Source organism: Prunus avium, chromosome 5 (genome assembly GCF_965620075.1).
Source record: "Prunus avium chromosome 5, drPruAviu1.hap1.1, whole genome shotgun sequence".
Lineage (NCBI taxonomy): Eukaryota > Viridiplantae > Streptophyta > Magnoliopsida > Rosales > Rosaceae > Prunus > Prunus avium.
Window position 1 is genome coordinate 17,760,326 of NC_142288.1, and position 27,825 is coordinate 17,788,150.

General features: G+C 36.2%; 2 protein-coding genes and 1 pseudogene across 3 annotated transcripts; 1 reads left to right on the plus strand and 2 right to left on the minus strand.

The window, feature by feature from the left end:
• Positions 1-15,969: 15,969 nt before the first annotated feature.
• CT-BMY (chloroplast beta-amylase) lies at positions 15,970-18,719 on the plus strand. The gene is made up of 4 exons (XM_021946098.2): positions 15,970-16,564; positions 17,027-17,237; positions 17,499-17,609; positions 17,743-18,719. Exons 1-4 carry the CDS (start codon positions 16,035-16,037, stop codon positions 18,532-18,534), a joined length of 1,644 nt encoding a protein of 547 aa, XP_021801790.2. The 5' UTR covers positions 15,970-16,034; the 3' UTR covers positions 18,535-18,719.
• On the minus strand, positions 17,911-22,631 carry LOC110745934 (Putative membrane lipoprotein). The gene is made up of 3 exons (XM_021946095.2): positions 22,366-22,631; positions 22,124-22,244; positions 17,911-21,128 (listed from the first exon to the last, which is right to left on the minus strand). The coding sequence occupies exons 1-2, from the start codon at positions 22,437-22,439 to the stop codon at positions 22,133-22,135; spliced, it is 186 nt and encodes a 61-aa protein (XP_021801787.1). The 5' UTR covers positions 22,440-22,631; the 3' UTR covers positions 17,911-21,128; positions 22,124-22,132.
• Positions 22,632-23,312: 681 nt separating this feature from the next.
• On the minus strand, positions 23,313-26,501 carry LOC110745938 (wall-associated receptor kinase-like 6 pseudogene; annotated as a pseudogene). The gene is made up of 3 exons (XR_015836078.1): positions 25,562-26,501; positions 25,080-25,268; positions 23,313-24,635 (listed from the first exon to the last, which is right to left on the minus strand). The product of XR_015836078.1 is annotated as a wall-associated receptor kinase-like 6 pseudogene (transcript).
• Between the last annotated feature and the right edge of the window lie 1,324 nt (positions 26,502-27,825).

Genomic DNA, 27,825 nt, shown 5'->3' on the forward strand with positions numbered 1-27,825 from the left:
CATATCAAGCTTACTTTAATTTGTCCATTCATAGATGAATCTGAGGTCGAGCATATGTACAAATATATTTTTTTTTAAACTTATCTTTAGACGAAATTTGTATTCCATAAAGAAGGGTAATGTGATTGGGTTTTGGAGGTTCTCATGAGTGACCATATGTTAATAAGGTGCGTGCTTTTCACCTTATACAAAGAGTTTTCTATTTAAACCTCACACTTTTCATTGTTCACCCCAATACTTAAATCATTAAGCTCTTAAGTTTTATTATTTAACACAAAAAAGGTCATCCAACTTAATACGTAACCCTTGTACATCTATACACACACCCACCCCACCACTCTTCATATTAAGTTTTAGAAAAACACAAACTCCTTTACTGCCTACTGCCAGATTACTTTTCTCTTTCAATCCAAGAAACCTACTACACTCTCATCTTCTCTTCACAAACCCTAAATACGATATGTATTGAGAATCAACAAATCTCTTTAGTCACGTTTAAGTCAAGCCATAATTGTAGGATCTGCTCTTATGCAATCTTTGCAAGTTCTTCTCTTTTACTAATTTTAATAGTATGCAATGCCTTGTGGGTCGTCAATTGAGGTATGTAATATGAGATTATTTCTTAGTTTGGGACTCTTCCCAGAATTATTGAGGATGCTGTGATCAAAAACTTGTTCTAATTCTGTTTATTATCAATACATCGTTATCAATACAACTATTTTAAATTTAGTTCACAAGTTAATAAAAGACCAAAACAAATGAAAAAGTATCATCAATATAGAGTGAAATATGTTCTAGGTTGGGTTGGGAGTGTGTTAACTTTTCAACGACTTGAAAGAGTTCAATAATTTTCTACACTAGAGTTTGAAGTTTCTCTCGCTGAATTTGACCTTTGTTTCAACTGTTTAAGGCCAAAGCCAAAAGACTGGAGCACCAATTGTAAGACGTGTGTTGTTGATGCAAGCAAAGAGCTTGATCAGTGCTGCCCTTATTTGGGCAAAGTGAGTGATAACAAAAACAAGTTCTATTTATGGAACGACCAAATAGATGAACCCACACCATACACAAATAAATGAAGGTTAAGATAGCAGGGTGTGGGTTGACAGGATCCGACCCAAATTCTACTTTGGAATCTGAGCCGAATCCTGTGCGTGTTCGACACCTGGTGGGTGCCGGGCACAAATGACCAAATTGCCCATCTAACTGAAAACCAATTTACTTCAAGTTTGACTTATGCAGAAAATTCGGCAGAGTCTCCCATGTAAATTGGTCATTTCCCAACATTTTCACTTGTAAAAAAAGCAGTTTATAATTCCAACTGTTCAGCATGCATCAAGTTATATCCCGACAATCCAATTTCAGGACTATATGACCTCATGCCTTACAAGAATCCTTGGGCAATATCAGAGCAACTAATTCAGAAATTTACAATGAAAACAATTCAATTACAAAAGAAATCCTACATAAAGGAAGGATGGAGCGGAATGTGGTATCTGCCCTGTGGTGACGCTCTGGTACACGACTACTGCTTGGGGGCGCAAAACATTCAAAAGTATGAGTGGACAAAAATAAAGTTTTATAAAATAGAATATTAACATACTAACCTCACTGTTAAAACATTTAGAAAACTTCAATTATATTCCTTTCATATATTCGTACAAGAATTTGCTAAGGCATACATATTTATATACATATTATTAATCATGCATTCAGTCAAAACAACGAGACATTTTGAAAAAATTATAAAAATAAATCTTTTCCACCTAGTTGTACCCATTATATATCCGTCAATTTCATGATCATCTACTTAATTCCCACATTTAAACCGTCAATTCCTTGTGTCACATCCTTGCAGGCATCGGTAACACAAAGTTGATCCGAGCCGCAATCCTCGTAGGATTCAGGGGACATTTAGTCCACCTGATCTACATTCCTTGCTCCGCACGGTCTGGATATCCCTAATACTCGTGGGGCAACTGTCAAAAGTGCTGACATAACCGAAGGCAACAATAATCCGAAGGCAACATGATAACCAAGGCAACATGGGTACTTGTGGTGGTTTAAAAAGAATACATGTCTTTATTGGAAAATTACCATTTTATTTCTCATCAAACCACTAAATCTGGTTATCACCTCAATTCCTACTTTCCAAGCCATTCACATTTAAACATGAAAACATATAATTATGAAATATCTAAATTCAATTATTCATGCTCAGAAAGTAACAATAGTAAACAATTCATTAAAATCAATTCATGAAGGGCTCGTTTGGTACGGGGGACTGTCATGAACTGGATTAAATATTGGTACTATCTTGTATTGGCTTGGCCTGGCATAAGCTAGATAACACTTGTACAGCGTTTGGTGTATGTTTGATTGGACTAGGACTATTTTTTTTTTTTTTTGAAAAGTAAGATTTTTTTATATTTTTTTTTTACTTTTCTTCTCTCTCCATCTCTTTCTTCCTCTCTGCATCTCTTTTTTTCTTTTTGGGACGAACCTCTCTGCATCTCTTTCTTCTTCTTCCCTTCTACATCTCTTTCATCTTCTTCTTCTTCATTTTCTCTCCTCTTCTTCTGTCTACTTCTCTTTTCTTTTCTTTTTTTTTCAAAAATTTTCTCTCCTCTTCTTCTCCAATTTCTTTCCTCTTCTTCTCCATTTTCTTTCTTCTTCTCTGTTTTTTGCGAAAAATTTCTCTCATCTCTTCTTCTCCATTTTCTCTCCTCTTCTCTGTTTTGTGTTTTCGAAAATTTTCTATTCTCTCCTCTTCCTCTTCTATTCTGTCTTCTCCTTCTTGGGTGGCTGTGGGTGGCGGGTGGTCGTGTTTGGTGGTTGGGGATTGTGGTTGTGGCTGCCGCTTGGTGGGTCGTTGGTTGTGGGGCGATTGGGTGTGGTTGCTGGTTGGTTGCTTGGTCGGGACTGTTAGTCCCTCCTCTCCAGACGGGTTTAGCTAAGAACACCTAAGAAGGTGTTTTTGGTGGGCCCAGTATTAGTTAATCCCACTTAAAATTAGAACCGGGTGAAACAAACATGGGATAAAACTTTAGCCAATGCAGTCCAAGCTTGCACAGTGTACCAAACAAGCCCGAAAGTTTAATTGCAGAAAATTCATTTTGGACTGGGTGTCCGAGCTAGCTTAACCCTTTAAGGGTCCCTCCTGCGGGTCTGACGGTGCCCGAGTACCTTGGCTCGACGATCAATTCCACCTTTAAAGCCCTCGAACGAAGCTTTCTGTCTCTTGAAAACCTGAGCTGTGGCGGCCGGAATTGGCCGGAAAAGACCACGAACAGCCACTGAAATTCTGGTTTGGAAACTGCCCATTTTTGGGCTCAACTTTGCTTCGATTTTCTGGTTGATTCGCTTGGAATCAATGCTGGATATGGGTATGTATGGAAAGAGGAGAGAGAGAGGAAGATTTTTCAAGTTGTGGCACCCGATTTGGTGGCTGGACAGAGGAGAAATGTCTATCTGAAGTTGGCTTGAAGTGAAGATCGCGAGGAAGAAGAAAAAAATTCTGGGTTTAAAACTGAACTTCGAAAAAATTACGATTGTGCCACTAAACTTCTTTTGATCGTAACTTCTTTGTTACAACTCCGATTTGAGCTCACTATGTGTCTACGGACTCGTCTCGATGTACTCTATGCAACGGTATAACTGAAATCCCCAAATTCCTTCATGAACAAAAAAGTAAACTTTTAAACCATTAAAATATTCCCGGAGTAAAATAGTCTTTATTCGATTAAATTAATAATTAAATATTAATTTAGGATCAGGTTATTACATGGGGTGTGAGGTTGATGAGTTTTTTTAATTTTTTTAATTTTTAATTTTATTTCTGCTGGGTGTGTATTAGGGGTAGTTTAGGAAGATAATGGGGTTTTATTAGAAATTGTGAAAATTTGAATTAAAAGTTGGGGTGAACTTAGAATGTGAGGTGAACAAAGAGAAGTGCAGGGTTTAAATAGAAAAACTCTATATTAACTTATCATCCAATAAGTCTAAGGGAAACAATCCATAATGTCAAATTTGATCATGTGACAAATTCTTTTATTTTTCATTGATCCTTTAAGAAACAAATTTCCAACACCCACAACGTCTATTTATATCTACTAAAGTTAGGAAGGGGAGGGGTTTTTTTTCATACACACAGCCAAGGTATCATTGGGGTTCAAACCTGAGATCACTGATCTATAAGTCAAGGCCCTTTTCCGCTGGACTAGACTCCATTGGCCAATTTCTATAAAAATTCATTCTCAATAAATGAGGATGATGTCATTCCAATTATATATAATATTAATGAGGTTAGCTGACTTATAAGTACTAAAAAAATCACTATATACTGATTTTTATTTGTCTCCTAATTTGTAGATTGCGAATTTCCTATTTTTATCCATTCACAGAGATTAATGGTGATATTACCCTATGACCTGTGTGGGACAGCCTTCGATACGATGATATTATACCATATGCCCTATGTGGGATGCCGATGTTGCGTGTATGGTTTCAAATAAGAATTTTGGTTTTACATAGGCTTAATTATCGATGTGTCTCTTGTGCTTCACCGAAAATCTCACTTTGCCCCGTAGGCCATCTCCAGTCATAGGGCTTAAATGTAGTCCATGGCTAAAAATTTAGCCCTCCAAAATATTAGTTTTTTAAAGAATAGTGCAGGGCTAAATTTTTCCATCTTCAGCCATGCATGGCTATATTTTAGAGTCATTTATATTTTATTATTTTGAGAAAAACTATGTTACAACATTCCTGGTTTGGTTGCTACCCAACCTTTGTGGTTGGGAGACCCTACCTATGTTACAACATTCATACATTCCACAACTATGTATTGTTTAATTTAATTAAACTACTATTTAGAGACAATATTCCATATATGACACGTATACGTTGATAAGAACAATAATTTTTTATAATTTTTTTTAAACAACACGAATTGGAAACATTTAAAAACGTGACCACATTAAAAAAATAAAATAAAAAATGGATGGGTTTCAATGGTCTGACCTTCAATGGTCATGACAAAGAATTTTTTATAATTTTTTTTTAAACAACACTTGAAAACATTTAAAGATGTGACCACACTTGATAATTTATCTTCTTGAAAAGCAAATGCATGGGGCCCACAAAAAATTTTGGCCTAGGCCAAAGCTGGGCTACATGTGCCCCGGTTGGAGGGCTAAAGGGCCAAATGTGGCCCTCCAAATTTGGCCAAATTTTTGAGTTTTGCATTAATTTAGGGCTATATTTGGGATATAGCCCATGGTTGGAGATGGCCTTACACTTCAAACTGAGTCAATATGCCCTTTGTGCTTTATTTTTGCATCCCCCATTACCCCCTTCTATTAGTTTGGTCAATAAAACTGTTAACTTGCTTACGTGGCATGAGTATTTTAGATATTTTAGCTATTAAAAATTTTCAAATTTTAAATTAAAATTTAAAAAAACTGTTTAAAAAATTTTAATAAATAGAAAGTTCTTTTTAAAAAAACAAAATTTAAAGCCCCTAGCACCCGAATAGCCCCACCACCACAACAACCCAACCCTTCCCCACCGCCACTCGCCGCCCCCAACCTATGGCCACCGCTCCGCCATTGTTCAAATATGACATCCCCACCACCGAGGTGATGCATCCACCCCAAACCATTGATAACAATCAATCCTAACCCACCTAGCCACTTTCAACCCCTAGCCATACTCACCCCAAGCTGACACCCCAAATCCACACCCAACCTCACAAATCCAATCTGACCAAAGCTGTAGCCATCCCAACAAATTACCCAAATGCCAAAACCCCAAGGAGCAACTTCTCTTATCTTCTCCAACTGGGTTTGATTTGATTTCATGCTTGTCATTTTCACATATTCTCTTTGCAGCCATGAGAGTTATGCGATTGGAGTTTCTAAACAGTAAACTCATATTGAAGAACTTATTTTGTTATTGATTTTTTTTACCATGGTGGAGGAGAAATCAGGGTGGCAAGATGGAGAGGGAATGGTAAGCATGGGTTGGGGTTGGTTGTTGGCGATGGGGAAGGGTTGGATTGTGGTGGTAGGGGGCTATTCTGGTGTTGGGGGATTTATTTTTTTCTCTCTTTTCTAATTTATTTTATTATTAAAATGTTTTAAAACCGTTTTTAAATTTTGTGAATTTTTAATAGCTAAAATTACTAAAATACCCATTTCATGTTAGCAAGTTAACGGTTTTACTAACCAAACTAACGGAATGATGTAACGGCGGGGGACGCAAAAATAAAGCACATGGGGCATATTGACTAAGTTTGAAATGTAGGGGGCAAAGTGAGATTTTTGGTGAAGTACAGGGGGCATATTGATAATTAAGCCTTTTACATATGGTTAGATTTACAATTATAACTTAATTGAATAGTTTGTGTTGTACGTTTAATTATATATCTTGGTGGTATCAAAAGCAAATGATGATTTTAGCTTTGGTGACTTCATTCTGGATTGTACTATAATCACTGGGTTGTGATTTCTCGTATTAAGAATTATGTGTGGCTTGATTCCTCAAATATGGTACGTTGGCAACCTACGATATAACCTAGGTGCACCCGCAATGTCAAATGCGATGTATTTTTCCTTTATGTCTAGTTTAATTTAACAAAATTGGATTTATGTTTTGTAAAGGGGCATGAGGCCATTATTGTTGTTAGTTTTGTGTGTGTCTTATATATTGTTCGTGCTGAAAGATTGGGATTTTTTATCACATTGTTTTCTACAGGTGGAAATTTGGGAAATGCTTCAGTTACAAGGAAGACTGTCAGATTTTCGGCGTAAGTCTAAATCATTAAGTCATTATTTCAATAAGGTTAAGAGCAATTAAACAACATCCAAGGATGTCGGTTTTGCACAAGATTTGTCACTGAATCCGAGGGGAATCCGAGACAGGTCTTGTCAGAGTTCCGAAGGAAGCTAATGGTTGTGCTCTTTCTCTTGATGATATTGTTGCCTCTCTAATAGGAGGCGGTTCTATTGGTTGTTGGGTCCGATTTGGCATTGATTTTCCATAATGTTGTTGTTATGTATGTTTTATTTGGTTGGCTTCTAATGAGCTAATTTTATCTAGTTGATGCTCTGTATTTTATTTGGTTCATTATTTCCGGCTTTGTGCTTGAATTATAATACTAGTTCAGGCTAGAACTCTCCTTATTTAGAGGACTTGGATGCTTTGAACTCTTTTTAATTGAATTTGTTTATCAATGAAATTTCATCTTTTTCGCCAAAAAAAAAGAAAAAAAACCTAAGATGATGTTTACCCATAATGAGAGGTCAAACGTTATATTGTCATAGAGTCTAGGGAATTAGACATGTAAATGTGTGTGTATGTTTTTCCATGCGTATGTGATATATGTATACATAGAAATGTTATATTGTCATAGAGTCTAGTATTTTATATTCCTAGATAGTCATTCCAAATCATCGAGTAGGCGAGTCATTCTTTAATGTACGGTCCATATTGATAGTCGGCCACATATCTTTAAGTCTTTAGGCCTCGGTTGATAGTTTGGACTAGATAAAACTATTTGAATTAAATGTCTCACGTTTGATGCTCTTAATAAAGAATAGAGCTCTTATTTAACAATAAATAAATAAATCATAGAGCTTTGTTCTTTTAACTTTTACATTACTCGTCGTGCGTTTTGGAGAATCATCACCCAACAATTTTAATTATTATTATTATTATTATTTGCAAGCAATAGTTTTAATTACTTGGAGTAATTCGAGGGGTTACGGAGAATACAAGTAGGAAATGTGAACAGAATATATGCAAGGCAGGTCTTTCTTGTACCTTATTTTTCTTTCTTGTAAATTACAATAATTTAGAATTTAGTGCTGTCAAAATGCAATGCAAATATCTACTCTATAATAGAGCTACAGTCACAAAATGAAAATATCTTATAGTTCTAGGAGAAGAAGATCTTTTCCCCAAACATCTTTGGAAAAAATATCTTACTTCTGTCTTATGCAGATACAGTGCTTCAGGTCTCGAGTTTTAATCATGTGCAACTCGAAAGGAGCCATTTTGGGGTTGGACAATTGTGGTTCAACTCTCCTCCATTCGTTTTGGAGAATAATTTTACTCACCACCCTTCAAAATGATGCAACATTTTAATTTTGCTGAATCTGTTTTGGTGAAGATGAATATGGTTGTTGGATGGCAGGAAAACTTACACAAGAATGTTCCTACCAGGTTTGGATGACTTGTATTGATTAAGTGGATCGCATTGGATTACATTGTTTTTTTGCATTGTTACGTAACAAGAATAGCCCCAATTTTTTTTTTTCTCATTGCTAGACGGGTTAAAAACTACTTTAAATTAGAAACCCAAATTTTTTTGGAATTCCAAAAGATTTCCTAGTAAAAAATGCATTTTTGTTTATATTTGAGGAGTGCGTAAAACCTAATTTGAAGTGCAAATTACAGTCTTCTTGAGGTTTTTTTTTATTTTTTTTTATTTTTTGGGTTTCTTTTAAGGTCGGCACCTTAATTATTCAAGTTCTGTTGTTTTCAGACCAAAAGCAAAAAAGCTATGTTGTTTCGGTTTGTTTTGTTTTTTTGGGTGGGAGTTGTTTTGGTTCACGTGTTGAAGAAAATTACTATCCTTCTGCCATGTCGGCTACACGTCTGCCATAGCTCCTGTTCGCCGGAGATTTTCCACCAAAATTGATGACATAAAAATAAAAAAATTAACGGACAAGAGAGTTTCAAAAAAAGATAGGTAAATTACAAACAAGGACTAGGTATGTTCCATTATACATATATAAATTCGGGTATAAAGTCGGGATCATTGCAATTAAAAAAATTTATTTATTTAATTTATTTTTTTGGTCTGAACCATGAGGTGGTCCTGGATGGGCCCCAATTATGGGTGACACCTTTAAGCCTTAACCACAACCCAGACTAATCCCCACTCACACCGGGTCGGCCCGTAAGGGATAAAGTGTTGGCCAAAGTGGTGACTCCGTACGAGAGTAGGGATTGAACCCCTGACCTCTCTTAAGGAATGAGAGTGCCGAACCACTCACACCAACCACCTTGGTTTAATTAATTAATTTATTTTTTAACCAAAGTGATAATGACAGTTAAAAATAATGAGGAATTTCTTAAATAAATTCGAGGAATATTACAGTTAAAAATTCTTTGAAAAAACAATGAGGGAATTTAAAAAATGAAACGAATATCTTTGGAAGACCAATAAAGGGATGGATCACCAGAATTTGCTTTTGTGACACACTAAGAAATGGGGAGGGTGTGTTTATGTGAGGGGATTTAAAATGTAAAGCTCAACATTGGAGAACCACAAGCAAGATAAAGGAAAACATGAAGCAATGTCACATGGTCATGGAGACAATTTCAACTGGTATATATATAGTACATTATGTTGCATATATAGTGTAAAAACATACACCACCTAATTTAATTGAAAATATAGGAGAATGCATCATCATATTTCCCATGTTAACAAAATTGGAAACGGAACGGTATGTTTGAAGGAGCCGGAAGAAAGTTCTAGTCGATCAATTGCACACGACACTAATATAGAAATATGGGGTTAGCCCTACAAAGAAAAGTCCCATAATATGTTTTGTACTCAGGATATTAAGAATTTTCCAATAAATCTGACCATAAAGAGACTAAGAAATGAAACTGTAATAAGAGCATCTCCAATGAGCTAGGTATCTCACAAGATAAAACGTGTCACATTAACATTTTTAATTTTCCAAAAACTAGGCACCTATCAACAAACTCTTGGTCTAGTCACTATCCTTCTTCCTAATTTGACAGAGGCTCCCCATTGATCAAATTCCCCCTCCTCCATTAACAAGGTAAAGCTGCATCATCCCTCACACAAGGCAACTATACTTCGTTGAAAAACGTGAGGATAGTTGGGCCCAATCAACTTTGTTAATGAAAAAAACATTTAGGGCCCGTTTGGTATCTTATTTGGATCCAATTTTATAAACTCAAAAGCAGATTTTAAGTCCAAAACTCCAAAAACCCGTTTGATAGGCCCATTTTTAAAAACCTAAACCCCAAAAAAACTCAAAAACACCCCAATTATTGAACACAATAAAAGTGAGTTTTTCCATTTTTTTTATCCTCTTCTTTCACGTCTCTAGCCTCTCTCTCCCCTTAACCATCGACAGAGTCATCAACGGTGGGGGAGGCTCCATCGAACTCATCCCTAGATTGGATCGACGAGATCGAGACCATTCTGATGTAAGACGACGATGTCAGCGACCCAGATCTCGTCGTCGGTGACGGCAGCTTCGACTCAGATCTCGTCAGCGACTGCGCCGCCTGCAACCCTGTTTTTTGTTGTTGTTAAACCTGAGTTCATGATTCTTCACTGTTGGGATTCGTTGGTTCATTAGATAAAGAGAGGTAGGGCTCGTTTGGGAGTGCTTTTGGAGCAGCGAAAAGCGCTTCTAAATGGGTGAAAGCGCTTCTGTCTTTTAAAAATGGTGTTTGGCAAAAATTGCAAAAGCGCTTTGGGTGAGATCCAAAAGTACTTGGAGTGGTTTTGGAAGAAGCACTTGAGAGGTGCTTCTTGTTAAAAGCGCTGCAGGACAAAAACAAGGGAAGCACTTGGCTCCCTTTAATGAAACTTTTAAAATGCCAAAAATACCCATATTTAATTTTTTAAAATGCCAAAATACCCATATTTTTTTTTCTATCTCTTTTTCTCTCCTATTAAACCCAAAACACTACCCTTTAATCTTCCCGTAGTTGTTTCTCTATCACATTAGCAAGTCTCCTCTAAATTTGCTTTCTCCTTTTTCTACACCATTTTCCTTGTAAAAATTCTTCATATCCCTACTGTTATTTTGTAAAGATGGATATTGAAGTAACAACCCCAAATTAACCACATCGTCACCAAAATGGAGACTTTCTTCTTACTCACAAAATGGAGACTTTTCAAACGCAATGAAATGCAACTCATCACCATCATCTTCTATAATCTTTTCACCTAGCTTTTTCTGTAACACGATTTCCCTTATGCTATCTTCCTACGATTCTTTAAATTTTTTTAAAGTACTTTTAAAAGCGCTTTTACTGTGTCAGCCAAACACTCAACAAAATATCAAAAGCGCTTTTATGTAGTGTAAAAGCACTTTTAAATGCGACATCCAAACGACAAACTGCTTCTTTGTAGAAGCGCTTATGTCATAAGCGCTACTGGTATAAGCGCTATTGGCATAAGCACTTCGGGAAGAAGCACTCCCAAACGAGTAGAAAGAGAGGTCCTGGCTTCTTTTGTGCTTTTCCTTTTTTTTCAATTAAAAATAATAATTAATTGGAATAAGTTTTAAGATCTTAAAAATAGGTTTGAAGTTGAATACCAAACAAGTTTTAAGATCTTAAAATTTGTATTTGAAAACTCATGTTTTAAAAAGAATCAAGTTTAAAAGTTTAATTTTTTAAATAGGATACCAAACGGGCCCTTAGTAATTTCACAAGTTTATACTTTCCAGCATTTGAATAAATTACAAGCCGAAAAATGCAACATTTGTCAAAGTACTACTTTACTTCAAAATTGTTTTGGAATCTAGGGTTGTCAAAATGCAAGTTTATTTTGCAAATATTTACTCCAAGGCAACCGTTCCTTGGCGATCATGAAAGCTCTCTATATAGTAGAGCTACCGTCACAAAATGAAAATATCTTATAGTTCTGGGAGAAGAAGATCTTTTGCCAAAACATCTTTGGAAAAATATCTTAGTCCAGTCTGACACAGTTACTGTGCTTCAGTTCTTGAGTTTTAATCATGTGCAACTTGAAAGGAGCCATTTTGGGAGTGGACCATTGTTGTTGAACTCTCAGTTATTCGTTTTGAACAACAATTTTACTCACCACTCTTAAAATGATGCAACATTTTAATTTTGCTGAATCTGTTTTGGTGAAGTTGAATATGGTTGTTATACGGCAAAAAAATACTTATATGGGGATGTTCTTACCACATTGGAATGTAGGTATCTAATTATAAAATGACATGCGTATTCCAATTATTTCTTAAGCACTTGTATTCATTAAGTGGATTGAACTGGACTACACTGTCATTTTGCGTTGTCACGTAACAAGAATAGCTCCAAATTTTTTCTCTCATTGCTAGAAGGAAAAAAACTACTTTAAATTAGAAACCCAAAAAAATTTAAACATATAAGAGGTATACCATAAGCACAAGGAAATCATAAAGGAATTCCAAAAACGTTCCTAGTAAAAAATGCATTTTTGTTTGATGTTTGAGGAGTACGTAAAAGCTAATTTGAAGTGCAAATTACAGTCGTCTACAGTTGAGGTTTAGGCATTTTATATAATCTCTGACTTAGGCATCAAAGGTCTTTTATTTGTTATTTTTTGTTTCTTTTAAAGGTCGGCACCTTAATTATTCAAGTTCTGTTGTTTTCAGACCCAAAAAAAAAAAAAGTGCTGCTGTTTCGGTTTGTTTCGTTTTTTTGTTTTTGTTTTTTTTGGATGGGAGTTGTTTTGGTTCGCGTGTTCAAGAAAGTTACTATCTTTTGCCATGTCGGCTACACGTCAGCCAGACAAGTTTTAATATTCGTATGTTGTCCGCTACCAAAGCTACTGTTGGCCCGAGATTTTCCACCAAAATTGATGACATAAAAATAAAAAATTAAGGGAAAAGAGAGTTGCTAAAAAAAATTACGTAAATTACAAACAAGGTCTAGGTATGTTCTATTATACATATAAAAATTTGGGTATAAAGTCGGGACCATTGCAGTTAAATATTTATTTTTAAACCAAAGTGATAATAACAGTTAAAAATAATGAGGAATTTCTTAAATAAATTCCCGGGCCAATGTGACACACAAAGAAAAGGGCAGGGTGCGTTTATGTGAGGGGATTTGAAATGTGAAGCTCAATATTGGAGATCCACAAGCAAGATAAAGGAAATCATGAAGCAATGTCACATGGTCATGGAGACAATTACAACCGGTAAATATATAGTACGTACATTATGTTGCATATATAGTGTAAAAACATACACCACCTAATTTCATTGAAAATATAGGAGGATGCATCATCATATTTTTCATGACAACAAAACTGAAAGTTCCAGTCGACCAATTGCACACGACACTAATATAGGAATGCGGGGTTAGCCCTCCAAAGAAAAGTCCCATAACATGTTTTGTACTCGGGATATTAAGGATTTTCCAATAAATCTGACCATAGAGAGACTAAGAAATGAAACTGTAATAAGAGCATCTCCAATGGACTAGGTATCCCACAAAGTAAAACGTGTCACATTAACATTTTTTATTTCCCAAAAATTAGGTACCTATCAACTAAATCTTGTTCTAGTGGCATCTTTCTTCCTAATTTGACAGAGGCTCCCCATTAATCAAAATCCCTCCTCCATTAACAAGGTAAATCTTGCATCATCCCTCACACAACGGAACTATACTTTGTTGAAAAACATGAGGGAAGTTGGGGCCCAATCAACTTTCTTAATGAAAAAAACATTTAGTAATTTCACATGTTTCTACTTTCCAACATTTGAATAAATTACGAGCGAAAAATGCAACATTTGTACTTTGCTTCAAAATTATTTTGGGGGGAAATAATACATACTATTATATTTACAATACTTTATTTTTTCCTCTCGTTTATTCTTTTCACTTGGTTCTAAAATTTGAACCAACTCTCTCTCTCTCTCTCTCACCTAACAAGTCCCTTTGGGATTTCCTTGCAATTTCTGTGGGGTTTCTTCCTCAACCTCCTTATGAATTGAGACAGAAGGGTGACTCAGATTGAGAGACTGAGGAAAGTTGAAGAGATAAGGTTTCATGGCCTCCACAAAAATATTTATGGTATACCTTACAAGTACGTGGCAACGGCTAAGCTCAAACCAATTTCATCATCACTTGAGTAAAAGACCAAAGTATCCACATCAAGCTCCCGGATATTCGAATTCATCTTGGTCCTAGGCCAATCATTAAGGACCCACTTTCGTAAACTCTCTTTCAAATTCTGTCCTCAGCATTGCATTTCACCGTCTTTGCTTCGTGTAATCCACGTCTTTGTTGCTTAATCTCTTTTTTTCCACAATTAAGAGTGATTACAGGGAAAAGGAAGATTCTAAAACACTATTTTCTTTTTTTGAATCATCACACCTAATTAGACTTGAAAAGGTCCAAAACACATGGTGTATGTGCGTGCCTGCTTCGAACTATTTCTCTATTGATTGACATCACACAAATCTCATAACATGTTATTTCTGATTAATTACAACAGAATAAAATAACAGAAGAACATAAAATAAAATAAAAATAGTAATGCAAATATTTGGAGATTTATAATATATATACAAAGCAACTCCGCGCAAATTGTGCCCTTGATGACTCCAAGAACTCAAGGCTTTGGCCCGGGCGTTTTGTCATATGCTAAATTTGAAATAAAATAGGTGGGAATAAGAAAATATAGGTAGACATAGATGTAAAGATGACTTCCAATTAAACAATGCGGCATTAATTGGTCAAAAATGCCAAAAGTTCTAGGATGGCGCGGTCGTATATGTCACCCTCTAACATTTGCTCGCCCGGTCACGATACTTGCTGACGGTGCAATGGTCGTATACGCCCCCTTCTCACATCTACTAATCACGTGTGTATCAACGTCGACTATACTAAACTTTTCTCAAAACAAAAAAAGAATGTCAATTTATGAGGAATCAGTCAATTAAAGGAAATATGAAAACACATGCCAAGTCATGAAAGCAAGTATATTGGAGAGACAAAATCCAAGAGAAATGAAAGCAAAGACTTTGTTACAACCCCATGCCACCATTCCGCCTAAATGACAAGAGCCTCTCCTCTTTCTTATCCTAAATGAATCAAAACCAATAAAATTTCCTAATTCCGAGATCTTTTGTGATCCACGAAAATGCAGGGTCTATGAGAGAGAACATAGACCAAAGAGAACCTAGCTTATTTGTAGGGTTTTGCTGCATTGTGGAAAAAAAGTTACAAAAAAGAAATAAAAAAATATGAATAAAAGATATTTGTATATGCTTGCAATTACATTGTAGATATTTGTATATGCTTGCAATTACAGAGGTCAAGAAAATAGAGAATCCAATTAAAAATTATGAACATTACAGTAGCCATCCAAACCACAGCTTCAATTTCAGTCTCTTGACACGGTTTTAAGGATAAATGAACAGACTTAATTTAAAAAGAAGTGTGACAGATGAAATTAACATGGACTTTCCTTTAAAATATCAGAAGGGTATGTATCAGCTGAAGATATTTTATCACATCCGATTCCGAATATCCAACCAAGATGCCTGCATGCATATGCTTGAAACTTCAAGTGTGTTGAGCACTCCAAAAGATCTATGATAAGTTATCCAAATTCACTTCTAATTCGAGACAAACAGCTCAGTTCTAGAGTAAATATAGTGTATTACGGGAGTATGGCCACGTGGTATAACTCGTCCGTTGTGTTATAATTATAACATATGAACATATTATATCACGTGATCATATTCCAATACTATGCAATAATTTCTAATGTTCAAAGCAGGATTTGAATCCCAAAATATAGGAGAAACAAAACCACTAAAAGTTGTTTAAGATTTAATCTTTTTTTGTTAATCCGGGGCCACCTGTACTGCACTCAAAATTTGATAGAGATTCAAATGTTTTGCAATTAATAAGCATGGAAGAGGTGTAACCACGTATATAGAGAAAATGACTTTGAAAAGTTTGCTGACTCAGACCAACAAATATAAAATAAAATAAAAAGACAAAATGAGCTGACCTAGTTTGATCTTTTGCACTTTTTCACTTTTCAACTAGAGCCCACCAGACCGGCCTAAGAAAAAAAAAACAAAAAAAAGAGAGAGAGCCCACCAGCATTATCTCCTTCAAAGAACATCAAGAGGGAATGTGTTTTTATAAATAGACAAACAACCCCTTCATCCAATCTCATCACTTTTTTCGCTCTCTTCCCTTCAAAACACTTTTACAGAAATCAAATGACGTTAACTCTGCGTTCTTCAACTTCTTTCATCAATCTTAATGACCACAAAAGCCTAAAAGCCTCTGATGAGTCTTCTGGGACAATTTGCTATGCGCAAATCAAGCCAACATGCCGTCTCCGGGCAAAGAGTTCGATGCAAGAGACGCAGCTCTTGCTCGAAAAGACCTTATTGACCGCCGGCGCCGATGGAAGGAGAGAGATGCTTCATGCACTCCCCAATATTGCTCACAGCAGCAATGGTTCCAAGGTGCCTGTGTACGTGATGCTTCCACTTGACACAGTGGGCCATGGAGGGCATTTGAACAAGCCAAGAGCAATGAATGCTAGTTTGATGGCCTTGAAGAATGCAGGAGTTGAAGGAGTTATGGTGGATGCCTGGTGGGGATTGGTGGAGAAAGATGGGCCTTCCAAGTACAACTGGGAAGGGTATGCTGAGCTTGTGCAGATGGTGCAGAAGCATGGCTTGAAGATCCAAGTTGTCATGTCTTTTCATCAGTGTGGAGGAAATGTTGGAGACTCATGCAGGTATGTTTATGGCTCTAATTGCACTATTTCATGTTTATTGTTCTCTATGAGATTTAGTAAAAGGTGAAAAGATGTTTGAAGGTGGTTTTAGGATGGCTAAAAGCGCTTCAGAATAACCAAAATCACTTTTGACAGAATAAAAGTTATAAGTGCTTTTGGATTAGAATTTAGAAAAGCACTTTTTAGTTTTTTTTTTCTTCTGAAATTCCTGAAGTGCTTTTTCGTGCTTCTCATAAAAGCGCTTATAAGCAAAGTTGCTTCCTACTGATGCACTCCAAAACATCCCTAACTAATAGTCTATTACCTGCATAGTGTTTTGGAATTAGACTCTCTCTAAGTCATTAATTACCTAGGACTCAAGAAACTCTGTACATACTTATGTTTCTGCAACAGTTATCTATCTCCAGTTGGTGTGGATTTATGCTCTCATTTTACTAAACCATCAATTTTATGAATTTTCAGCATTCCTCTACCTCCATGGGTGCTAGAAGAAGTCAGCAAGAACCCTGACCTTGTTTACACAGACAAATCAGGCAGGAGGAATCCTGAGTACATATCCTTGGGATGTGATTCATTGCCTGTTCTCGGAGGAAGAACACCGATCCAGGTTTACACCGACTACATGAGAAGCTTCCATGACAGATTCAGAGATTACTTGGGCAATGTTATTGTGGTAAGCATCTGCAATAAACAAGTTAAAGTCCATTTGATGCTATTATTTTGGTACTAGGCAATCAACAATTCAGAAAGCTAGACATAAACAGATCTCTGTTTGTGTTCCACCAAAAAAGAGAGAAAAAAATCATCAAACAGAACAAAACCAATTTGGATAAGAGGAACTTACTAATTCAATCAATATTTTCTCTCCATTTAAAGTCATTTTTTCCAGAAACTTGTTTCAAAATTAGAAACTCAATTTCAACTACTTCTGCAGGAAATTCAAGTGGGGATGGGTCCTTGTGGGGAGCTCAGATATCCAGCTTATCCAGAAAGCAATGGAACTTGGAGGTTTCCTGGAATAGGAGAATTCCAATGTTATGACAAGGTAATTCTTGGGAACAAAAGGCATTTATCCATTTCTGTTGACCCAGTAAAATGACCCTAAATAGAACCACATCATAATTTGATAAAATGTTTGGTATATTTTTCATTCCTGAACAAGCTTTTATGTGGTACAGTACATGAGAGCTTCCCTGGAAGCATCAGCAGAGGCACTGGGAAAGAGAGATTGGGGAAGAAGTGGACCCAACGATGCCGGCCAGTACAATCAGTTTCCTGAAGACACCGGATTTTTCAAAAGAGATGGAACTTGGAACACTGAGTATGGACAGTTTTTCCTGGAATGGTACTCCGGAAAGCTACTCAGACACGGCGATAGAATACTGACAGCTGCGAAAGGAGTATTCCAAGGATCTGGAGCTAAACTATCTGGAAAAATTGCTGGGATTCACTGGCACTATGGATCAAGATCACATGCGGCTGAATTAACTGCTGGCTACTACAACACTAGACATAGAGACGGTTACCTACCAACAGCCAGAATGTTCAGCAAAAACGGGGTTGTATTAAACTTTACCTGCATGGAAATGAAAGACAGAGAACAGCCTGCACATGCAAATTGCTCACCAGAAGGGCTAGTCCGGCAGGTAAAAATGGCAACCAAGAGTGCTGGAATTGACCTTGCAGGAGAGAATGCATTGGAGAGGTATGATACTGGTGCATTTGAACAAGTTTTGGCAACAAGTAGATCAGATTCCGGCAATGCCCTAAGTGCATTTACATATCTCCGAATGAACAAGAGATTGTTCGAAGGGGACAACTGGAGGAACATGGTTGAATTTGTGAGAGGCATGGCAGAAGGTGGCCGGAACAGAAGTCTGTCAGAATGTGACACTACCGGGAGCAACCTCTTCGTTCGTTTCATCAAAGAGAAGAAAGTCAAGAAAACAAAGGAAACTGTTCTTGTGTAGATATTTTAGAAATTATTTATGTGCATCTTCATGTACAAACAAAGTATAGCTTAATTACTGTGATATAGGAGGAGAAAAGAGAAGTAAAATAGAGTGGGAGAGAGAGAGAAGTATAATTATATGCAAACACCATTATCGGCATCAGATGCTGATTATGTAAGATGGTTTAAAAAAAATTCCTTGCATATGTCTCCATACATGAATGGCCAGTAATTGTTCATTCAACCCAAGTATTATTAATTTAGTTTAGGGGATGTTTGGATGACTCTTTTAAATGGTTGTAAGTCCAGTGTGTTAAATAATAATATGCAGCTAAAGCCCTTTTGCTTCTGCATAAAAACATCCAAGAACTTTGAATATTCTCATCAGTTTCTCTGTTCTTTTCTTATAGCCTCAATATACCTATATTATTGGAAATGGAAGACTCAAACTAAAATGTTCTGATTCACAGAATGTTGGAAACAAAGGAACACATAAACTCAACAATAAAAGTTTATGTGAGAAAATGGATGCACACATGGCTTTTGGAGTATAAAGCAAGTACAGCTCCTAGGATTAGCAAATTTCGGCTGTGGTCTGGATTTGGGTTCGAGTAAGTTGCACTCTCAACCCCGATTCTGTTTTTCCTTTTTTTTTTTCAAACATACATGAAAATTTGTACCTAAGATTTTCACCTTCCTCAGTCTCTGTTATATCTATTTAAGGACTAAGCTGCCTTACCTAACCGAGATTAGTATGCTACTATTTTTTTGGACCTTTACCCCCATCTACCCTGAAAAGAATTATTGTGGCTGTGTATTATGCTTCACCTAGATAGTTCCATTTGGTTTTAACTAGCTAGAAACCTTCTCAACTATCTTGGCTAGAAGCATACTTAACACAGATATCACTGCTCCCTCTGCTCTTCACAACTTTCCATTTATTATTGCCTTGATCTAAGATTTCTGTAGGCTAAGAGGATTTGATTTAGAAAAAAACCATCATTCGGATCAACATAATTAAAGAAAAATAGACATAATAGGAGCAATTAGGAGCATCTTTACTTTTAGAAATTAACTAAGAGAAAATCATGTTTATTTTTCTTTGTTTTTTCTAGTTCTAGAATTGAAATTAGGAGCATCGTTATAGAAAATTCTCAACTTCTCAACCCAAAGCTGAATTCCTCCTACAATTCTAGATCAGCTGCTTGAGCCCAGTCTTTTCTGAGTTTTTTAAGGGTATCTGGCTGGCGCAGTCTATATGGTAAACTCAGGTTCTTGCCACTACATGAAGGTTTTTCTATTTATTTAATTTTTATCAGATATTGTTATCTTACTGAATTATATATTTGTATTCCTATCATATATGCCTCTTTAGCAATAGAACAATATTTCTTCTAAGTGGAGAGGATAATTTTTTCCATGCATATTTTTATCTGTTTTTTTTTGTCGATTCTTTTTTGTCTGTTTTAGACAACGGATAATCATTTTTCCAAATGTTTCTTCTTTTTCCAAATTTTTATCCGGTTACTAGGTTCTACTGTTTTTTACCCAAATGAAAATGTAGCATAAATTTAAATTATTTGTAATTCTTTTCCAGCAGTTTTCAATATTAGCTTTCAACTATTGATAACACAGCTGAATCTAAATCGCGTACCCCAACCACTTAGTCACTAGGTTTGCAGAGACACCACACCACTTAGCCACTAAGTTTGCAGAGACACCACACCAGTATGGGGTAGCCGATTTCTCTTCTGAGATGCTGTAAGATGATTTTAGCTTTTCAGGAAACTAAAGAAAACACTGCATGGAAAATGCAAAGAACAATCTTCATTAGTTAATCATCATGATGGTGGACCAAAGCCAGATCGAAAAAGTAACCCTGCCTCATTAATTCAGAGAAAATCCATGACCAATACCAACTACATTATATAAATAGATTATTATAAATAAACCCAATCCTAGACATGTATTTATAAAAAAACCCACACACTATTTAAACATAGAAACACACCCAAAATCAACCCCAAAATCAACAATTGTATATTTTTTGGGTGTGTTTATAAATGGGTTTTGAGTGTGTGTAATGATGGGTTTTGGGTGTGTTTATAAAGTGTTTTGGGTGTTGGGTTTTTTTATAATTTCAGCCCCTATCTTGGGTGTTTTAGTGAAACTCCCTTATATAAATTCATTCAGATCTTTTTTAATAAGAAAAACAGCTTTCATTAATAAAAGAAAGAAGATTACAACACAAGAGACAAGTCCCTTACAAGAAAATCTATGAAGAACCCATCTAAAGACTAAAAGGAACAAGAAACGGCACTCAAAACAGAAGAATCTAAGTTCATTCATAATTTAACGACTATCTCACGATAGAAATCAGTATCTTAGAGGTCAGACAGCATACAAAAGGTTTCGAAGTATCATCTGAACTATACAGGACGGCACATTCCGCCCTCAAGGATAATGTTAGAAGAATGGAAAACACCGCCAAATATGGTGCAATGGAATGCATTTAATGAAGGCGTCAGACATTGCTTTTCTCAGTTCCAAGCTTTAAGGATCAAAGTGACTTCCTCACTGCCCACTTGATGCCATCAACCTTGACCCAAGCACCTGAATATGTCACAATCTAAATAAAACTTCCACAAGTACATGAATCAAGATTTAAATTTGAGCTTCAGACAACAATGCATTCATGTCCTGAAGATACCGTGAGAAAATGATATTAGAACAATAAAATATGAGCTTACATTCCAAAAAAGGGGGCACAGGAAGAACATCTACCATAAAATGGGGACATGAAGAGCATCTACCATCTAGGTTCAAATACTATTCTAATTAAGCACGGTTGTCAAAGAGAAGGTACGGATACATCATCCCCTGAATCATGATTGCAGTAACGAACTAAACTAAAGAACCAGTTCAAACTGCAAACCGATCTTTATCAGCTACACAAATATATGGTTCCAATTCACGATCGTCATGTAAATCATCAAATTTCACCAATAAGGCAAGTAGATGAGGCATGTTGATGGGTTTACAGCAGGTAACAATCTTGATGAGTAACCTATAGCTGATTTAAATTTGTGTTGCAGCACTGGAATTATACTAAAGTCCTTTATTTTTTTGTAAAGATTATACTGAAGTCCTTTTGTGTTGGCATTCCATCAGCATTGCTACTAACCAAACTGTTGGCATTCTATCTTGACAGGAATATTATAAACATCCTTTCTTTTGGGTTTCAGTCATCACAAACGTTTGGTTCGTAAAAAGTGCAAAACAGGCAAAACAAAAACAGAGAACCTATAAACCCATTGGTCAATTAGGTTTTTCGTATCATATACTTTAGCTTCTTTTGTTTTGTTTTTTTCTTAATTTGGCATTCCATTCTCTCCCTCACTCCAAAATCAATTACAATTTTAAGGCACCAAATCAGAACACTGAAAAATTCATGACATTTTCCAACATCAGTTACTAGTAATCATCACTCATTACTTCAAAACTAAAGGACATACAAATCAAACCCAACTCAGCATACCCAATTAAAATTGTTAATACCAAAACAAACAAAAAAATAGAATTTTTGGGAGTGAGAGAGTAAAAGTAACCCAGTGAATTCAAGCATGAGGTGGTGGTGGAGGGTCGGAGTTGGGATTTTGACGGCGAAGATCGTCGATCAAGCTGCCGAGCTCTTTGCGAGCAGATTCTCTCCCGAACATGAACCCGTACCTGCGAAAAAGAAATTGGGCAATGGTTGAACGGATTGCAGGTACTGAAAGAAAGGAATTTGGGGAACCTGACTCCCGAGAATGTGACACAGAGTAAGGGAAAAAAGAAAACTGGAAAGTACCAGCCGGAAACCGCAGAGAAGACCGTTGCAGTGACAACTGTCTGAACCAGAGTGAAGGACTTCTCCATTTTCATGAATTGGGGTCTGGTAAACAAAAGACAGAACTAGTAATATTCGCGAGAGTGAGATGCATTTGAGCTTTTGGGGTTTTAAAGGGTTTTGACGGAAAAAGCAAAATAATAATAATAATAATAATAAATTTGTGGAACTCCTTGAATTTTTTATGTTTTTTTTGGGCGGAGTTTTTGATGTTTTTACAAAGACTTTTGAGGTTTTAATTTTCTACCTAAAGATGGATAATGATAATGTTAAACTCAGGGATTCGATTGCATATATAGGGGTGGAATTTGAATCGGTAAATCAGTGAGCCGAACCAAAATGAATAGAAAAAAAACCGAAAATTTTGATTTTGGCTTCAACTAGTTCGATAACCAAACCGAGTATATAACGATGGCCTATATGTGATATATAAGCCATTTTATTATGAATTTAAAATTCAAACTTCCTGCCAATGGGTTCCGACCACGGTGGTGGTGGATTCCCCCTCCCCTCATGGCACCCAAAGTCGAATCTTTCTTAAAGAGCTAAAAGCGCTTCTAGCAACGTTTGCCAGAAAAGTTGTTAGAAAGGCTTCTCCCTCATCTTCATTACGGTGTCAAGCCCCCTCTTTTTCCTCACAGTCTCATACCCTCCATCCACGTCTCCAACACCGTCATCCATTATCTTTTTAGTTGAATCTCTTTGAATTCATTGATGGATTAATGGATGGGAGGGAGTTGAGTTTTATTTTTGGGCTTCCAGTGATGATAAGACAAGCCAAACAAGAAAATGTTGGAAATTTGGAAATTTGGAAATGTTGGATTAGTGGATGGGAGGGAGTTGAGTTTTATTTTTGGGCTTCAACTTTAAATTAGGAAATAGCTGGAAATTTGGTTTATACGCGAAATTAAGCTTCTTTTTTTTCTTTTTCTTTTTCCCAAGTACAAGTGTTGAAGTAACGAGATCATAAGAAAAACATAACATATGTGTTCAACAACATTAAATGAAACAAAGTTTATTCAATTAAAAGGAATTCACTATAACTCGTAGATGGCAACAATGGCATAAACCCATGTTTTTATTAGTAGCTAGCCGACACTTCTGAAAGTGATTCAATATCAATATCCCAATGCCCAACTGAATCATCTTCCACAAAATCAACCCCTTCAGAATTTTGCTGATCATCACTAATGGAAGGTTTCCTTGACATTTGTACAGCCTCTAGCTCTGATGTAACCTCTCTCATTGCAGGACGGTTTCTTCCGTTCAAATTCAAGCATCTCCTTGCAAGGTTAGAGACTACCTGGATTTCTGTTTCAGATCCCTCCTTCAGAACTCGAGCATCAACAATGTTAAACAGACGATCTTCTTGCATCGCGGTAATGAAATATGTGGCAAGACTTCTGTATTCTTTTTCTTGTGACCATGTTACTGCAGAAATTGGTTTTTGCCCCGTCAAGAGCTCAACTAGGACCACTCCAAAGCTATAGACGTCACTTTTCTCCGTAAATTGGCTTGATTGAAAGTACTCTGGGTCCAAATAACCAAATGTTCCATGTACACATGTGGTTAGATGAGTTTGGTCAATGGAAATTGATCTTGAAGTTCCAAAATCAGCAATTTTTGCTCTGTATTTTCTATCTAAAAGTATGTTGGCAGACTTGATGTCTCTGTGATATATGGGAACGGAAGCTGCACCATGTAAGTACGAAAGAGCTCCTGCAACTTCTGTGGCAATTTGCAACCGCATTTCCCATGTGAGTGGGAATTCCTCAATCTGCCCTTGAATATGAATTCGTAGACCAAAACTGGAACTTCAGTCTCTAAACAACAACCCATAATTTGAACCACATTTCTGTGGTTGATTTGTGAAAGAATTACAATCTCATTGATGAAATCCGAGAGCATGCTTGTGTCCACCATTTTGGACTTCTTTACCGCAACAATTCTTCCATCCGCCAACATGCCTTTGTAAACGGTACCTTGACCTCCCTGACCAAGAATTCTATCAATACTAAAATTGTTGGTGGCCTTTTCTAATTCCTTTGAATTGAATAACTTGATTTTGTCAACATTAACTTCGCCAGACGATAACTGTTGCTCTAACAATAAACCACCATTTCGTTTGAAAAATATTTTCTTGCTTGCAATGGTTTTCTTTATCTTCACGATTTTGTGTACCAACCATGCACCAATGAGTAGTAACCATACCCCAACACCGGAGCCAAGACCTGCATCAATAGGTATTGAATTATATCCACTAGCCTTTTCACACGCGCTTTCGCGTCTGCGAAAGGCTTTTTTTTAAAAAAAAAAAAAAATTATTTTAGAATTAAAAAAGATAATGGGTAGTTGTTTTCCATAAAAATAGGATCTATTATCCGAATTTTCTTTTAATTTTAATTTTTTTAAATAAGAAAAAGTGTGAATTTACCATATTATCCTCATTTCATTAATAATTTCAATTCTTAATGTTTGCATTAACCAAGGGCATTTTTTGGTATTTTGAATGTTTCACCATTCTCTGCCTTTTGCTATATAGATTATCATTTCTAAACACGAAAACATTTAGAACAACACTGTAACCAAAAAAAAACTTTTGAATAATATTACCATGGTGGAAGATACTTATATTATTATTTTGAGAGATGTAAGAAGTTAGGAGTACTATATACCTGAAATAATAGCTAGGATTACAGTTTTAGAGGCCCGACCCGATGTGGTTCTGAAGTGGCATACAAGGCCCGAAGCAAAATGCGCACATCTACGGCCACTTATATTTGAGTAGCAGCTATAACCCACAACAAAATTCTCACACACATCGCCTACTTCACACTCATTACTGCCTTTGCATTCATCAATATCTGAAATGATGATGACCCGAGATATGCTTCAGTCCAAACTCACACATATAAGAATCGCATATGTTCAAATTTCATCAAAAGGTGAAAAGATAATTAATACTAATTAAACTTTCTGGTACTAGAATAAACTTCCAATACTAGTGTTGTACTTATTTTTTTTAAGTTTTCAATGTGTGACTTTACGTTCTTTGATAGAGATATAACAGATCAGTAATTTAGATTATTAAGATAAACATATATTTATACATAACAAAAGAAAATAAATTGCAAAAAGGTTTTGAACCAGAATGTACCTTGACAAGGTTGGAGAAGATAAGGATTTCCTTCCGTGCCCCACGGACAGTTACAAATCACCGGGATCACATTGTACCCAGGAGTCAAACCACTGGTGCAAAAGGATATTGATTGGTTAGTAGCAGCAGTCAGGTCTGGTTTTGCTCCGAATCTTTCACCATAGTCGTGTACGTTTAACCTCCAGTCTAGCACCACAGGAACGCTGTCCATATCCTTCACGTCTCGAAAATTCGTTAAGTTTTCCGCAAACGAAAATTGATCAACCAAAAATGCATACTTGCAATCGTCCTTTGCATCTGATGTTGATGAATTTGTTGGTATCTCATCAATACTAAAATAGGTGAGTTCATCTGTTGGAAGAATACCTCGGCAACAGCCAAAACCTTTATCGCAGTCGCCATTGTCGCCGTATGTAGTGTTTCGACAAATCGCCCCGCATACAGTGAGAGTCCCATAATCTGAGCTCATACTGGCCAAGAAGTCACAACCCACTGCAATGAATGAGTTGTCTCTCTGAGAGTAGATGAAAGGACTGCCCTTCAAATTCTGGGGTTGGCGAGTTTCCTTTCCCTCGCAGCTGAAGAAAGTAATAGGGTTCTTAACCCGAACCGATTGCCTGCCATCTTTAAACCTGCCATCTTCCAACGGAGAAATACTTAGCAGCTCCAGGTTGACGCTCTTGAGGAAAGGCACTTGCCTGCTGTAATTAGCTGAGGTTGTAGAGTTGGTGTGCCTGCAGTCTATTTGAAACCATTTATCCAAGTAACAATCTTTGTTAGGTCCAATCCCGAAAGGGTATGGGATGGCAACATCTCCACAATGCGTTGTGCAATTAGGCTTTGCTATAGGCCATGACGCTGCACTAGTTGTTGCAGCTCCATAGCAACAACTTAGTATTATTATGCGCCATAACAACAGAATAATGGATATGATATTCATTATTTATCAATGTCAATTTTTATAAAAACTTTCAATTATAACCAAAAACCCACTTGAATAGACTTAAATGCCCTCAAAACAAAAACTCATATAAACCTAAAAAGAAAAACCCTATTAGATAAAAATTTGAATTTTTGGTAGGCACGTCTACAACACTAGTCGAACTCCTTGTGAGTGTTGTTCTTCCTTTTCTGCGTTTATGGGGTGGGTCTGCAGCCAGGGCGGATCCACATAGGGGCAAGAGGGGTCAATTGACCCCTGCAAGCCCGAAATCCACCATTGGAGGTGAAGATGTTGACCCCTACAAATTGCCCACAAACTACTTGATCAAATACTCCAGAGAGCGCAGCACAGCAGACAGATTACCTTATTTCCATTTTCAACATTTAAGTAAATGACTTTGTCATTTTACTTTCATTTATTTTTATATTACTCCATTTACTTAAGTTTACAATGTAAATAAGGAAGTAACCCCCATTTGGATTCAAATAAAAATACTAGAAAATCAAATTCCCACCAAATCAAAATATGAAAAATCGGTTTTAGTGCAAAATACGATTTAAGCTAAAAATGATGGCTCATTAAGTCAATATATACTTCATACTAAAATCCCATAAAATCAAGTTTTCTTCTTTGATGTGTAAGGAATAAAAGCCGCCAAAAATTATCTTGAGAAAATGATTATTTTGAAAAACCATTTTTCATACTTAGCCAATATTTTTACATAAAATAATTTTTCATGTATGATATGAATGCATGAAGGGACCTAAGGTCAATCTAGGTAAAAAGCGTTAGATGTCTAATCCACAAAGAGTTTTACAAAAATAACCTAACTCTTACATATTGAAGAAATATTTGCTTGAATAAGCTCCCCCTAAGACAATACTCATAAGGGTCCAAAGTTTGAGAGCTAGAACCCAAAAGAAATGCAGATAAAGCCCAAAATCAAAACGACGACGGACCTCAAAAATGACGTAAATGCCTTAAAATGAGCAGGATTGGGCTAATACATGTCAATTCTTACGTCGAATAGGATGAGACGCCTTGGGAAGCGAAGAGGATTGTGCTAATTTTTTGGTTTATTATCACATTCTTAGAGATATTTCTGGTGTATTGCAGTGTGTGTATTTTTTGAAGTTGATGCAATTCTCTTTGATAATGAAAATAAGTATTTTGTATAGTTTTATCCATTAACTATGAATTAGAATATTATCATTTCATTTTGATGGGTCTATTTTGTATAGAAATTTTTTTAACCTTTTACACGTTGACCCCTAGAATGAAAATTCCTGGATCCGCCACTGTCTGCAGCATAGTTTTTTTT

Coding starts and splice junctions, on each gene's coding strand:
- CT-BMY (XM_021946098.2), top strand. CDS start 16,035: ATGACGTTAACTCTGCGTTCTTCAACTTCTTTCATCAATCTTAATGAC. Junction 17,238..17,498: donor ACTTGGGCAATGTTATTGTG/GTAAGCATCTGC, acceptor CTACTTCTGCAG/GAAATTCAAGTGGGGATGGG. Junction 17,610..17,742: donor AATTCCAATGTTATGACAAG/GTAATTCTTGGG, acceptor TATGTGGTACAG/TACATGAGAGCTTCCCTGGA.
- LOC110745934 (XM_021946095.2), bottom strand. CDS start 22,439: ATGAAAATGGAGAAGTCCTTCACTCTGGTTCAGACAGTTGTCACTGCA. Junction 22,245..22,365: donor TTCTCTGCGGTTTCCGGCTG/GTACTTTCCAGT, acceptor TCTTTTTCGCAG/GTACGGGTTCATGTTCGGGA.